General features: G+C 38.5%; 1 protein-coding gene and 1 long non-coding RNA gene across 3 annotated transcripts in view; both read right to left on the bottom strand.

Annotated features, from left to right (window-relative positions):
* Positions 1 to 15898, bottom strand: part of LOC309477373 — a 339545-nt gene that overhangs the window by 317354 nt on the left and 6293 nt on the right. The window lies entirely within an intron of this gene.
* LOC309477465 (uncharacterized protein) lies at positions 1217 to 7570 on the bottom strand. Of its 2 annotated transcripts, none has more exons than XM_082140735.1 (4): positions 7362 to 7570; positions 6231 to 6425; positions 5765 to 5861; positions 1217 to 4203 (listed from the first exon to the last, which is right to left on the bottom strand). In XM_082140735.1, exons 2-4 carry the CDS (start codon positions 6360 to 6362, stop codon positions 3260 to 3262), a joined length of 1173 nt encoding a protein of 390 aa, XP_081996861.1. In that variant the 5' UTR covers positions 6363 to 6425; positions 7362 to 7570; the 3' UTR covers positions 1217 to 3259. The 2 variants fall into 2 exon arrangements, with proteins under 2 accessions (XP_081996861.1, XP_081996860.1); XM_082140734.1 differs by having other exon boundaries at positions 7429 to 7565.

The raw sequence follows: 15898 nt of genomic DNA, 5'->3' as shown, positions 1-15898 counted from the left end.
TTATGCAGGGCACTGGAAGACAGCCGAGGTGGCGTGATTAGACTGGGGACCCCATTCGTCGTCACTGACGTAACTCGTAGTGACCACGAAAGGGAACGTCTCGGTTACGTATGTAACCCTCGTTGCCTGAGTAGGGAACGGAGACGTTACGTCTCCCTGCCACTTCCGCTGTACCGCTGGGAACGCCTGAGTTCAGTCTCGGCTCCTCAGCGAAGAAACATATCTGCATGTTGCCAGTGCACTTCCTTATATACCCAAGGCGTGGGGCGGACTTAACGCTAAGCAAATTCCGCAGACCCATGGCATTTTCTTGCCATTGGCTCGTTTTGTATACTCGATGGTGAGAGGCTTTCTAAGCGAAACCCCATTCGTCGTCACTGACGTAACGTCTCCGTTCCCTACTCAGGGAACAAGGGTTTGTAATGGGAGATTTTTTTTCATTACTTACTTTGATTTTCATTAACATACACAGGATTGACTTCTATGTGTGCTGCTGACCATGTGATATAATGATTGATGTGAAATGCCTGTGAAGCAGGAGAAGAGGGGGAGAGCTTTGAAGGCTGAAGCCCTGACCCCTAAGGTCAAAGGGTGTCCAATTTAGGACTTGCAGGCTGTAAGTTAAGCTAAACTAAAGTTCAGTGTATAATAGGATCACTGGTGGTGTCTTATCCATCTATGGAGTTTAAAGAACCTTGGAGATAACAATAACAGAGTATAAAGACTGGCCTGCCCCTCTCTCCTGGTCGCACTTGTTCCACAGACTGTACTTGTGACTTCTGTGTGGCAACTGGGCCTTCTTGCAAGAATAAATTACTTTTGAAATGATTATTTGATTCCAGACTATCTCTTACGCCAAAGATAATGGTTTAGAGAAAAACTGCCACATCAGGTTACATACATAACCGAGACGATATCCACGCTAAAGCACTAGGAGAAAACTGAAACTTAGACAATTTAGAAAGAATAACTTTGTAATTAACTGTATCAAAGGATTTACACAAATCTAAAAATATAGCACTCACTAATCCTCCTTTTGTCAAGTCTAGATTTGATTTGCTCTATTAAATGCTGTTTCAGTAGAATAATTTACTCTAAAACCAAACTGCAACCAAAGTAAACTGAACTCAACTGTATTGAGATGTCAGTTGTTCAAAAATGATCATCTCCGCAACCTTTGAGAGTACTGGCAGTATGCTTATGGGTCTAGAATAGGCCTTTATCGCATTTCCTGGTTTCGCAACGTTCGAAATCGCCAAGCAGTGTACTCGCACTTCCGGTGGTTACTTAGTTACCAGATAAACTATGGCTGCCTCCTCTCGCCGGTGCTATTGCAGTGTACCGGGTTGTTCAACATCAAAACAAAGACAGCCATACCTTAGCTTCCATGACTTCCCAAAGGACGAACATCTCCGCAAGGCTTGGGTGAGATTGATAAGGAGGGACGAAGGTCCTTCGTTCAATATAAGTCGGGGAAGTACGTTTGTGTGCAGCTTGCACTTTGACGAGGAGAGCATTTACGTCTCGAAAAGTGGGCGGAGGAGACTAAAATCCGGTACTACGCCAAGCCGATTTTCGTGGAACAGCTGGGGGGAGACTCGTGTGCTTCGCCAGTCAGTTTACGATCGGGTTAATGCGCGTTTTGAAGTAACGTTAGTTGAAGAGTTTCAGAATAGCGACTCTGCTATAGAGAACGCGGATGAACAGCCTACAGTCGCGGAGGATCAAGAACCTGCCAGTGATCACAATTACACCCGCGACTCCGCAGGTGGACTAGATGCTGATGCTGCTGCCGAAACCATCAGGCAACTGGAGGCTAAGGTCAGGAGTTTAGAAAGACAACTGAGGGACCTGTCATGCACACTAAACATCAACAGATACTGTGCCACTGACGAGGAATTCCGGTTTTACACCCGTTTTCAGTCAGAGAAGGTGTTTTGGTCGTTTTGGGAATCGGTTGCCCCCTCAGCATCTAGGCTAGTCTACTGGAGCAGAGCTCAGAGGGCAAGCGATGTCATGGCATTGGAGAAACCAAGCCCGAACCGGAGGCTGGCACTTGTGGATGAACTGTTTCTTTACTGCTGTAGAGTTGCCGTTGGTATGAAGGAGAAGGTGATTGCCGACATATTTGGCATTAGTCTCTCTACGGTAAGTAGAATAATAATTACATGGGCCAACTATCTATTCATTGTTTTGGGATCAGTGCCAATCTGGATGACAAGGGAACAGGTGCAAGCAACAATGCCACCAAAGTTTGCACAGTACTGCCCGAACGTGCGTGTTATTCTGGACTGCACAGAAATAAGATGTGAGGCACCATCATCACTTACCCTCCAGTCAGAAACATTCTCCTCCTACAAGAACACCAATACTTTCAAAGGTCTAATTGGCATTGCCCCATGTGGTGTTATCACCTTCATCTCAAAGCTTTTCACAGGTTCAATATCAGATCGAGAAATTACACGCCAGTCAGGGATCCTCAGCCTGTTTGAGCCTGGAGATGCATGCATGGCTGATAAAGGCTTTGTCATTGACCAGATGCTGTCTGATGTTGGAGCAACCCTCATAATCCCCCCCTTCAAAAGAGGCACCAGGTTCAGCAAAGAGGACACAGAAAAAACCCAGAACATCGCCCGACTAAGAATCCTGGTGGAAAGAGCCATCAGAAGAGTGAAGGAATATCATATCTGGGACACAACCGTTCCTTTGACCCTTTCAGGGTCCGTCAATCAGCTATGGGCAACTTGTTGCTTAATGTCCAACTACCAAGGCCCTCTGGATGTGAAGGGTGATGTCCCAGTGTGAAACCCTTAACATAGGCATAAGATGAATGATTCAGATTTGTTTGGTTTACATTTTATTGCATTAAAACATGACATAGCATTTATTATTTATATATATATATATTATATATATAGCATGACATATATACATTTATTATAAAAAAAATAATTTATGTGAAAATTAGTACACTAACGTAACATGTATACACACAAAAAAATCAGACACTCATATTACATTTATATTTACATAAATTTAATTTACAATTTAAACAATTCGTTAATGGATTAAGTACACGTGTGTGGGAACATTTGTTTGTGTGTGTGTGTGTGTGTGTGTGTGTGTGTGTGTGTGTGTGTGCACATGCATGTGGTGGTGGTGATGATTAGAGAGTAGGTATGTCCGTTCCATAAATAAAATCAGAAAGAGACCCCATTTGTTTGTATGTGTCTGTGTGTGGTGGGGGGGATGTATAGGTTTACTTTAGTTTCAGGTACGTTTCCATATATGTGGCAAAATAAAATAGATCAAGTTTATCTTTCATTTCACTGATCAGCGACTCGTTGCGCCAAATTCGCTCTACTGTGAGGTCACTTTGTGTGGATGTAATGAAATCACACCATTTTAAACCAGTTATGGCTAACTGGCCTTGCACTTGCCAGAAATACTTGTGATTTTTTTTTAGTTTGGCCTGACCACCAATAAACTTCACATGTTTAACCTCTGTTATACTGTTAACATTTGGGCATTTCACTTCAGCTAACCCAAAGGGTGGATTTGCAGTTGGATCATACACTTTGGCATCAGGGCTAGCACCGAGGTAAGGCGCATTAGGATTCACAACGAATCCAGAAGGAGCAACACTGACATTGCAAAGGTCACTGTACTGTTGTAAAACTTCTGGCTCAAGGTCAATACCCCTTTTCATGGCAGGTGTTTGCCTTACCCCCTTTATGATCCTGGCTGCCAGAGCCTGACTAGATGACTCCCCTCTAACGCTACAAACTTCGCCGAATCTACTGGAAGTTAGACGGGGCTGTCGGACTTCCTTCCACAAAGGATTCTCCGACTGCCCCCTTGTATTCTCTTCGATGATACTTGCACATTCATGGGTTAGTTCTAAACTCTGTATGTGATAAAACTGATGACAATTGGGGACAAAATGTAGATGCCGTTCTAATGTGTAGCCACTAATTAATGGAAGTTGTGGGAATGAGGGGGCTTCTGGATGCTTAATGATTTCTCGGGGTATTACTGGTGTACACTGATAAGAAAGAACTGAACCTCGAGGGACTAGTCCAAATTTAGAGTCCACTAAAGTCAGGTCAGAGAGGCCGCATAAGATTTTACAAATGCCAGGTTGTGGCTGATGGTTGCGTAGTTGGGCTCCAACTGACAACACCATCGGGTCAGGAAGGGGTCCTAAAAACACAAGTAACAGAAACCATTCATCAGTTAATAACTGCCAATGATTTACAAGTGACAGTGTAGCTAATCTTATATAAAGCACTATCTGCATGTTCTCATTTGAAAATTGCTGATGCTATCGGACTTTCAGGAATAATAATAGTGCATAATCGGATTCAGGTTTAACCATAACATAGTACAGACATTATCTTAATTCCATAATGTGCTTAACAATATTGCTGGCCATAAACTGAGAAAGTGCGCGTCTGGTGTGCGACACCTCGAGTTGTCCTAGACGCGATGCTGAGGATGTTTACATTATATCTTCAACTAGTTGAAATGTTCCTCCTGTAAATATGTTCCCTTTCAAATGTGAATTCTGAATAATAAATACATTTATTTCCAAACTAACCTGACAAAGTCCAGTGCTCATCTTCTCATTAACAGTATTTTTCTCTTACTGATCATATTTCATACCGGTTGAATTTACATTTTAAACAGAATTTTACCAAATTTTTACTGATAAACATGGTTACAATATGGTTAGCAAAACCATGGCTGATTTTTGGTTACCATGATTTAACTATTAACGTGTTGTTTTATTTTTTATTTTATTTGTAGTAAAACCATGGTCTATTATCGTAAGAGCAGTATGAAAATAGATGAATGAATGTCTTAAACTGCCTTAAAGAAATGTAAAGATGCTACAAATTGAATTCATCTTAAAGGGATAGTTCACCCAAAAATGAAAATTCTGTCAGTAATTACTCACCCTCATGTTGTTCCAACCGCGTAAGACCTTCGTTCATCTTCGGAAGACAAATTAAGATGAATGAATAGTGGAATAAAGTCGTTATTTTTGTTTGTTTTTGCGCACAAAAAGTATTCTCGTCGCTTGATATACTTAAGATTGAGCAAGTTTGGGCCACCTAGCAGCCTACGGAGGAGTGAGACAGGGCTCAGATTTCATCAAAAATATCTTAATTTGTGTTCCAAAGATGAACGAAGGTCTTACGCGGTTGGAACAACATGAGGGTGAGTAATTACTGACAGAATTTTCATCTTTGGGTGAACTATCCCTTTAACAGACTAACAGTGCGAAAAATTGGCATAAATGTGTGAATTACATACAGTGAAATGAAAAATGACACAGAATAATGACACTGAAATATTTAATACAAATAAATAAAAATGTTAATTTTGATCTTATTCATCAATGCTCATACACACTGCAGTGTCGTGATCACTATTTAGACGAGCACTAACGTGTGGTGAAATTTTCACGCATGTTTAAGAGCCATGGCTTATGTTAGATTAAAAACCTACAAGTTCCTTTGAGTTTGAAAAGTCCTGTACACAGTAATCATCAAAATATATCTTTTCCTGTCTCTTAAAATTAGCATCCGCAGGATGATTTTAAAATCTGGACATTTTCAGAGGCATTTATTCAACTAGGTGTTAACAACAGCACATTGAAAATACATAACCGGAAGAATCGATACACTGCTTCGACGAGCACTTCCGGTAATCAATTCTGCCGTGATAAAGGGCTTTAAGTAAATAAATGAATACTTACCAGCATAAGCGCGATACAGAGTAGATTTGACACTACTGCGTCCTAGCGCCTTCGGCTTTCGTACCACGAGCTCATCCGTGGGTTCGGGACGAATCCCCTGTATCAACACAAAAAGAAATTAAATGCAGTTGCAAGTCTTAGAGAGTATCAGTTTAATTCAGCACACAAGTCATATTGTAGGTGTACATCCTATGCAGGCAACCGCTGCTCTGCAAAATAGAAGGAAACAAATGTATACTGAAATGTGATGTGTGGGTTGTGAGTAATTCTAGAATTTCAAACATCATTATTGAGTATACAGCATGTATGGCTATATCTGAGGGACCCAGACAAACCATGTGAACAATTCATATGGATGAGGTGTAGGATACGGATACACTGTGCAGAAACATCTACACCAGAATCAGTATTCCAACAGTGTGCACTTACAAACTTTAAAGACACAACTTGCATCAGACAAACTTACCTGTGTCCTTGGACGGTGCCATGATTGAATCACACCGGTGCAGGACAGTGGGGTTGGCACAGTTTTCAGCCCCATGGTGCTGTAGTGAGCTGTTTGGAACAGGAGTGCAACCACATGGTTGCATAAAGCCATTCCAGCAGCACACGAGCAGGAGCATTCATTTAACTCCACGGGTCTAACGGCATGCAGCACAATCTAGAAATGGAGAACATATACTTGAGGGAAAGTTTGGATGTTTAGGCTAAATTTTAGCCTATACAGTAATTAGCATTTATCTGACACTAGGAACATTATTGTGAAACTAGGTTGAACAAAATGAAGGCAACAGCAGAACAAAAAAAAGGTACATCTGCAACAGCAGATATATGGAACAAAAACATACTGAACAAATGCACCTGAACCTTTATAGGTCTGAAACCATGCTCTATTCACTACACATTACAAGTGTGGGGTAATTTGGTACTGTAGCACTGTCTGGATCCAAACTGTAAATCTGATGAAATCCATCAAGGATCAGAAAGATTAGGCTACTATCCACATGATGTCCTGTTGATAAACAAAAGACTACAGAAAGCCACTAACGCATGTTGACGAGTAAGTTAGGAACTAGAGCATGATTCCGGCCTGAACTTCCTGACAAGCAATGTAACCTGAAGTGTATGTGGCTCTTCATTCTTTCGCATAGAACGGTAGCAGCTCGCCTGCACTACCACTTCCTCACTCACTAAATCTGACACTGCATTAAAAAGGGGGAATAGTCACACATCATACTGAAAAAGGATTCAATGTTTAACCACATACAACTTAACCTTAGGCTGTGATTCTTAAACTGCCGCAACGGCATTTCGGAACGTAGTGATCATCAAAACATCGGGCCATTAACGTTAGCTAGAGCCTTTGGGGCTCCTCAGGCAAAAGTTTAACTGTTAATGACCACTGACACTGACATACTCAAGTGAAAGCAAAAAAATAAAACTTGAAAGCATTAATAATCAGTCACATTGTTCGAATTATTCAAACAGGATACGGTTTTTTTTCTGTATTTGAACCTAACAAGCTGACGAATAGCTTTAAACATAGCAAGCTAGCGATAACTCGCCAACAGAACAGAATTCAAGCTACTTAACTTACCTCTATAATTGAAGACAAAATTTTCGTAGAAGAACTTGTATCCTTTCTCCAACTTGGATGATTTTACCTTTGAGTGTTCATTTACGAGTCGCACCACATCGTCTTGGCCAACTTTTGGGAGATGCGAGAGCGAAGTTGTCCAGCGAATACAGGCAGCCATGTCGAACGCAATAACCGGAAGACGCAGTACACTGCTTCAGCTATTTTTGACGGCTACTTCCGGCGTTCTATTGTGATGCGATAAAGGCCTATTACTAGATAGATAGATAGATAGATAGATAGATAGATAGATAGATAGATAGTCTTAAAAGCTTCCTTTTTGATCTTCATAATGTAGTCAATATGAATTGAAGCACACAAATGCATTAAATATTTGTTTAGCCAGCTAGCAAAATAACTAGCATGCTATCTGCTTAGCGTTAAACAAATTTAACTAGCCTACATGTTGTGGTTAACAACACACTGACATTTTCATACATTTATTCTGTTCCTTTGCAGGCAGTCAGGCTTGAGGTTTGGGGTAGGATTAATATTTATATTATTATAACTAGTAGGCTCAATATTTGCATGATTCCATGATCGTTGCCCTGGAATCGAGTCATTTGACTAAGGTAGACCATTAGTTTCAGCAGTTTTCAAGCACAAGAAAATAAAGGTTTATTTTGTTGTGTTACCAATATGACTAAGATCTCTTCAATAATGACATATGTAAAATGAATGATCACCACCTTACTCCATTTTTGACAGATATATGATGAGGACAATGCAAAAACTAGTCAAGGAATGGTGGATAAATGAATGCTGAGCTAATAGAGAGTGCACACATTTATTGTCTAAAGGTCAATGCATTAGCTTTGCACACATAATTTCCCTTTCAAAATATAAATATAATGTTGAGGCTTTCTGCAACCTACAGTATTCATCTTAACTGGATCTCAAGCAAAAACGTGTTAGCATATAATGACTCTTTGAAAGGTCACAGTTACAGTTTCTTTGGAGAACAGAGGCATGAGAGTTTTCCTCCTCTCTCTCTCCTGGTCCTGACCAACCCGATCTCACGACCAATTCGTATGTATTTTATGAGGTGGCTAATTCGTACAAATCCGTACAACCTCGTATGAATTTGTTAGATTTTTGCTCAATCGTACGTATTTTTACGAGTTGCCTAATTCGTATGAATTCGTATGAATGACCTACCCCTGACCCCGCCCCTAAACATACCCATCACTGAGGTTTAGACAAATCATACGAATTCATTCGAGTTCAATTAGCCACCTCGTAAAATACATACAAATTGGTCGTGAGATAGCGTTTTCCTGACTGCTTCAGAGCTCTGAGAACAGCAGCACAGCAGAACAACTGAAAGGAATATAATATTATATTATATATATTATAATAATATAATATAAAAAATATAATATTGATTTTGTGTAATAAATAGAGGATTGTGTGTACAATATGATATATTGTCACTGAAACATTCAGAAGTGAGCTATTATTATGTATCTATAATAAAATGAAATACTATAAGCAAGTACATAACAAAGCACACCTTAATATTGTAATCTAAACCGTACATAACACTCGTTCACAGCAGAACATACAGTTCAAAACGCCACCTTATAAGTCAGCTTACATGAAGTGTTAGAATCTTTCCACTGAACTCAAGCAATCTGTTCAGAAAGGTCCATTTAATTTCACACAACCTAAAATGTCTATATTGCAATATTTCGATAGTGATTGTAGTCCAGAGCAAAAACAGTTTGCTTGACTGTGTGTAGCATGCTACAATGTTGAGTTCGGATTGGTCAGTTGTCACAAAATGTCACAGATGTTTTTTTTTTTGTTTTTTTGTTTTTTACAAGGAAGCAGAAGAGTTTAGTGACACAATGCAAAATCATAAGGTTACAAAAGACAGACATTCTTGAATAAACATGAACAGAAAAACTTTGCTTTATTTTGCTTAAAGATTGTAATGAAAAAATAATACACAATTTATGAATACAAGGCATGTTTATCTAAAAATTTTGACATTTGATTTGCTGCAACATATTGTAGGGGGAATTCAAGTAAATTGCATGGTCCATTTAAGCTTGATTGAACTGTGCCCAATGGTTATGCGCTGTTAGAGCATATAAAAATTGTCTTGAATTACAAGAACACTGTTTCTTTAAACGATAAAACAATTTTGGCTCATGCAATATGATACTGGTGGCCACACCTCAAAGGAGGACTCCATCATCATGAAGGGTTGTAAGCCCTTTGTTCACTAAATGTAAATGGTCTTTTTAGGTAAACTAGGCCATACATTATTTATGATACAATGATCCTGCATCTTACTTATACATTAGATAAACCTCTTGTTTATTAACACATAATATAAATTATAATTTAACAAGGCAAATTGGGGATGCTGGAGCTGATCCAGCATCTTGGGCGGCAGATGTAGGAAACACCCAGGACAGATGGCCAATCTATCACAGTCATGTCATTTTTAAAATAATCAGTGACTGTCAGTTGTGTTCATATATTTGAGTAGACTATCACATGTTTTACGTATTTATTATTTGCATTTGGATCCATATTCACGAGTAAGTACCACGCCAAAACTTTCACAATTATGTTCTGTCTTGTCTGCACCTGTTCTTGTTAGTCCCGGATTAGTTAACCTTCATCCAGTTAGTCTAGTTAGTTCCCTCATTTACTCTGTGTATATATTCTCCCCGTTCAGTTCAGTCCCTTGTCAGTTATTGTTTGTGTCTATGTTATACAAGCTGTTGCGTCCTGTTCGCCTGCCTGTGTACATTAAAGCTTTGTTATACTTTGGAATCAAGCTTTGTCTGTCTGCTTCATCAGCCAAAGCGTGACAGAATGACCGACCAAACAAAGATGAACTTGATGGACTCACCCACGCTGCAGCTTCTCCTCCACCCGGAGAGTAGGCCCTATCTGGGTTACCGCCCTCACCCTGCACCCCTTTGGCACCCCTGGACTCCTCCCTTCCTCTGACCTCCCCATCGGCCTCCTTCACCACATCGTCACCCCGGTTGTGCACCTGTTCTTATTAGTCCCTGATTAGTTAACCTTCATCCATCTGTGTCTAGTTAGTTCCCTTGTTTACCCTGTGCATATATTCTCCCCGTTCAGTTCAATCCCTTGTCGGTTATTGTTCGTGTCTATGTTATAAACGCTGTTGCGTCCTGTTCACCTGCCTGTGTACATTAAAGCTTTGTTATATTTTGGAATCAAGCTTCGTCTGTCTGCTTTGTCAGCCAAAGCGTGACAACAACCATGAATGTTGTAGAATTATTTATTGAAGAAGGTTAGGAATGAATAAGGATAGGGGGAAAGGATGAAGGATAGGGGGGAAGGGATGGTAGTCATGTTGATCTGGGTGTCTGGTGTTGGTGGCCGGGAGACTCAGAGTGGGGGCATCATCTCAGTTAAATGTAGGCGGAGTGATTAGGACCCCCAAAGATTGGGAAGAGCTGAGGTAGGCTTGGCTTGACAGAGGTCGTTGAGATTGTAAGAGCGATATGCTTGTAAATATTCAGATTGTCTCGTCTGAGCTACCTCGTCTGCCTGCTGAGGTTGCTGCTCCAATGCGGGAGGAATGTATTAAGTGGTATTCTGGAGATATGCAGGAGAGGCATGCAGGGACATATATATTCTATCCCGTTACAATAACCCTACCCATAACAAAAAACTTTCTGCATTTTTGCATTTTCAAAAAACATCACTTAGTATGATTTAAAAGCTTTTTTTTTTTTCTCATGGGGACCAAAAAATTTCCCCACAAGGATTTCAGATATTGTCATCTTTTTGGGGACATTTTGTCCCCATAATGTACAGTAGGGTTTACCTGATTTTTTTACAATGAAAGTTATAATTTATTGACTTTTTAATTCGGAAATAAATCATTTACCTGTTGAGAGTATGTTGACATTATGTAGTAACTGTAGTTGTATAACTGAGCTCCAGAAAATCAGTAATGAGGATGCTTTGACAGTTACAGATTTGAAAAACAAAAAGGTGAGAATAAGGAACCCTAAACTCTAACACAAAGAACCATTTCAGCATATAAAGGGTTCCTTGGGACGATACGGTTCTAAATTGAACTGTTACTATGTGTAAAGAACCTTTAAAGAACCTTTTTTAGAGTGTACTTATAATAACAGCAAATTATGCAAAATTACAAGTAACTAACCATAAACCAAACCTAACCGGAACTCTATAGTACATAGTTAATTTGTATTACTCAGTACTTATTTGAGTAAGAACATTGTAACTATGTCACCTTAAAATAAAGTGTAACCACATTTTGTTTAGCCAGCATTAACCAGAAAGCAAAAGAACTAGCTTGTTAAAAAATTCCAGTGTGAAACACATTTAACTATATGTGGTTAACAACATACTGATATTACATTTATTCTGTTGCTTTACAGGCAATCATGGCTTGAGGTTTGGGGTAAGATTAATATTTATATTATTATAGCTATTAGGCTCAATATTTCCATGGTTCCATGATGGAGAGAGAAGTCTAAATGTACCATGGAAGTCAATAAAAATCCCTAACAGCCAACTCAAAGCAGAAAATCTAGGTAATTTTATACAATAGTGTCATTGTACAAAATACCCTAATTATAATAATATTAATTTAAATAATGTGTTGCTGTCATGGCCATATTGGTTCCAAGTAGCGTTCACCTAAAGAGTGAGTGTTTAGCCTCTCTGGCTTGAAAGCCATTTTATATGGTCACTTCACAGCGTCACAAGCCATGTATACATGATTTTATTTTCATCACACAGGACACCATGCAAAGTGAAAATCATAAGGTTATAAAAGATTGAGTAAAAAAAAAAAATATATATATATATATATATATATATATATATATATATATATATATATATATACTAATTTTACTTCTCTTTGGAAAACAAATTTGAAAACTCGTAAATTCATTTACACACAGATAAATTGTTAAGTTATGACAAAAAATAATGAAAACATTTAGGAATTAAACAAGGCTTTTTGTTTGTTTTATTTGTTTTATTGTTTTATTAAATACCATATTTTTTAAATTCCGATTGATTTGTGTAAAACCTAATAATAAATATACGATTATGTATACAATATGATACACTGTCACTGAAACAATTCAGAAGTGAGCTGATACTACGTATTCATAACATTTAAAGGAAAATGAAATACAACAAACATTGAGTAAATAACAAAGCACACTTTAATAATGTATGAACCTAAACCCCAAATGAGCGGCTACATAACACTCGTTCACATAAACAAAACATATGGTTCACAATGGCACCATAAAAGTCAGTGTTCTAGAATCATTCCACTGAAATCAAACAATCTGTTCAGAAAGGTTCATTTAATTTCACACACCCTAAAATGTATATATTGCAATATTTCAGAGCAGTGATTGTTGTCTAGAGCAGCATCATTGACGGCTCAACTCACTGCATTCTGTAGAAGTAATAGTCAGCTGATCATTATAACAAAATAAGACTGAGTGGCAACTCAGATGATATAAGTTTAAGTAACTCAACAAAATGTCAGATGCAGGCATTTGTTTGTTTGTTTGTTTTGGTCAGAGAAGCAACATAGTTTTCCAGTCCGATGCAAATAATGAACAGGCTGAACTAAATCAGCTAGCATAAAACAAATATAACTAATTGACCAGAGGATTGGAAAATTGTTAACTGTCAAAATAGTGACTAATCCAGTCATAGTAAAAGGAACGTATGTGATAGCCAAGCTGACAGCAGTTACTACAATGAGATGAAATGCTTTTCTCTTCATGTGGTTTTCCTCCCCTCTCTCTCTTCTTTTTTCTCCTGGTCCTGACTGCTTCAGAGCTCTGAGAACAGCCACAAGACAAAACAACTGGATGGAGAAGAGGAGGAGGTACTGTGTGGAGTAGGACAAAATATAAATATAAGTGGGACACAATAAAAAAACAACCATGTAGAAAAAACAAGAGCCAAGAGTGATTATCCAGACCACAGTGCAGCAGATCACTCTATATCTGAGAGGTTTGAACTTCAGAAAGGTTACAGGATGAACCACTGCCAGGTAACGCTCAACACAGATCAGACACTGAAACAGAGGACGGCCAGTGATGCCTTGTCCAACCAAAAACTGTGTTAATGCTATGAGAACTGGAAACGGAAACCAATTTGTCATCAGAATGAGCAAAGAATTCAGAGAGAAAATTATCCCACAAAGAGAGAGACTGAAGTTGAAGAACTCTGATAAAACTCCACTTCCTGTTCCAGTAACGACGAGCCAGATCACATAGGAGTGTGTTGAAACACCAGACATGAAGCTGAAGGTAAGCATACATATTTCTAATATTCCTATTTCCCAAAATGGAAATAATGTGCGGTTGGCAAATGAATGAGGTATGGTAAAGTTATTCATTAGTTCCATGTTTCTCTTCTCCAACCAGATGCACAAAAGGAATGATGTTGCAATTGTGATCTGTTGAAAGAAAGAAATGTAAATGTACCAACAACAACAACAACAAAAAATAGCATCAATAACCCCCCCCCCCAAAAAAAAACAGTAGCAGTCGACCTGAAGCACAAGATCCAAAGGTAAAGTAAAATTGCACATTAATGCAGGTCATTTTAATACGACCCAGTAATTCAATATAATACACAAAATATAGCCAGATAATATATTGCATTCTAATTATAATAATATTAATGTAAATGTGTCACTTTCAGCCATACAGGGTTTCAAGTAGCTTTCACCCGAAGAGTGAATTTTCATCCTCTCTGGCCTGACATAAAGCTCACTGCTGTTTTATACAGTCACTTCACAGCTGTCACGATTTCAATAATATCATTTTTTATCACATAGGACACCGGCTATGCAAAGTGAAAATCATGAGGTTACAAAAGACAGACAACAGAACAGAAAAACATTGCACTTCTTTGTGGAACATTTATTTAAAAACTCTGTGTTTACATGAATGCAACAAATTATCAATTAATTTGTTGATGTAGTTGCCACCCATGAATTGAATTGCTTCTTATGATTACTTTCTTTTTTAGGCAATTAGAATACAAAGTTCTACCAGAAAGACTCTGGAGGCAAAGTGACTTAACAAAGCATTAATTTATTAACAGACCAGCAAGCAAGTATAATGTTATGAGGTTATTTGGCTTAGGCCCCCGTCCAAAGCTGACTACCAGAGGGTAACGGAATCTGCATTTCCCGCCTGAAGACGAAGGCAGGGGCGCAGCCGACCCCCTGGGAGGCATAGGCAGGGTGGTGGTGGGGAGGATGGAGGCGAATGTTGGCGTCAGCATCTGCGAACTCAGACATGTGTACCGATCTTTTATTCTACAAGTATTAGAACACGATTGGTTAGATGTGAATGTAATAAGTGACGTAACAATTGAGTCTTCCTTGCAGAACTTACACTAGACCTTTCATTTTTATGAATACCAGGCATATTTGCTATACTGAAGTCTAAATCTAAAAATGGGCTTTTCATTTAGTGTTGACACATTTGATTTACTGCAACATATTGAAGGGGTGAATTCAAGTAAATTGCATGGTCCATTTAAGCTTGATTGAACTGTGCCCAATTGTTATGCTCTATCAAAGCATATACAAATTGAATTAAAGGAACACTGTTTCTTTAAAAGAAAAAATATATACTTTTTGCTAATGGAATATGACACTGATGATTGTGGCCACACCTCAAAGAAGGACTCTTACTGTAGTAAGCCCTTTGTTCACTAAATGTAAAAAATTGCATAGTACCTGTTTTGTTTGTTACTGTCGTTATGGATTAAAATGCAAAATAATAATAAAAAAAAAAAAAAAAAAAAAAAAAAAAAAGTGTCAGTATACTCAAATATATGAACAAGACTGACATTCACTAACATGACTGTGATAGATTGGCCATCTGTCCTGGGTGTTTCCTACATCTGCAGCCTGAGATGCTGGATCAGCTCCTGCAGCCCCAATTGGGTTTTTCCCAAAGAGATTTTCAAATGTATAATTAAGATGCAGGATAATTTTATCATAAATAAGGTATGGCCCAGTTTACCTAAAAAGACCATGTATCTGGAGAGCACTTTACCTGAATTCACTCTACAGACAATATCTTCATTGCACACCCCTAATAGTTCATTTAATTTGGTTTTTAAAATGTTTAGAAACTTATAGCCTTGATTTAGGCTGTATTCACAATTGTAAAATGGTTCTCTTGCTTTTGGTCTGGTCCAAAAAAAAAAAAAAAAAAAATTATTACGACCTGTCCAGGGTTAAGTCGCAACACAAACTAATAAAAAAAAATCAGTGTATATAGATATATACACTAGATGTCGCCTTGGCTACTGCGAAACCGTCTATTGTATATATCTATACCCGCCCGCGCTCTCAGATCACTTGGACGTGGCTGAGTTCAAGAGGTAAAAACGATATAAAAACTGTTCGTTTTCTCACACAAACCGCTCGTTTCGTGTCTTAGGCCATCAATGTGTACTTACGATGG

This window comes from Leuciscus leuciscus (assembly GCF_965113295.1).
Source record: "Leuciscus leuciscus genome assembly, chromosome: 16".
NCBI classification, from domain to species: Eukaryota; Metazoa; Chordata; class Actinopteri; order Cypriniformes; family Leuciscidae; genus Leuciscus; species Leuciscus leuciscus.
Note: the sequence above shows the minus strand (reverse complement) of the source record. Positions and strands in the feature narration are given on the sequence as shown.

Excerpts from the sequence above, each read along its gene's own strand:
- LOC309477465 (XM_082140734.1), bottom strand. The coding sequence starts at position 7,521 with ATGGCTGCCTGTATTCGCTGGACAACTTCGCTCTCGCATCTCCCAAAA. Across the intron at positions 6,426-7,428 it reads TCGTAAATGAACACTCAAAG|ATTGTGCTGCATGCCGTTAG; the intron begins GTAAAATCATCC and ends CTCCATTTCTAG. Across the intron at positions 5,862-6,230 it reads GGCACCGTCCAAGGACACAG|GGGATTCGTCCCGAACCCAC; the intron begins GTAAGTTTGTCT and ends GTGTTGATACAG.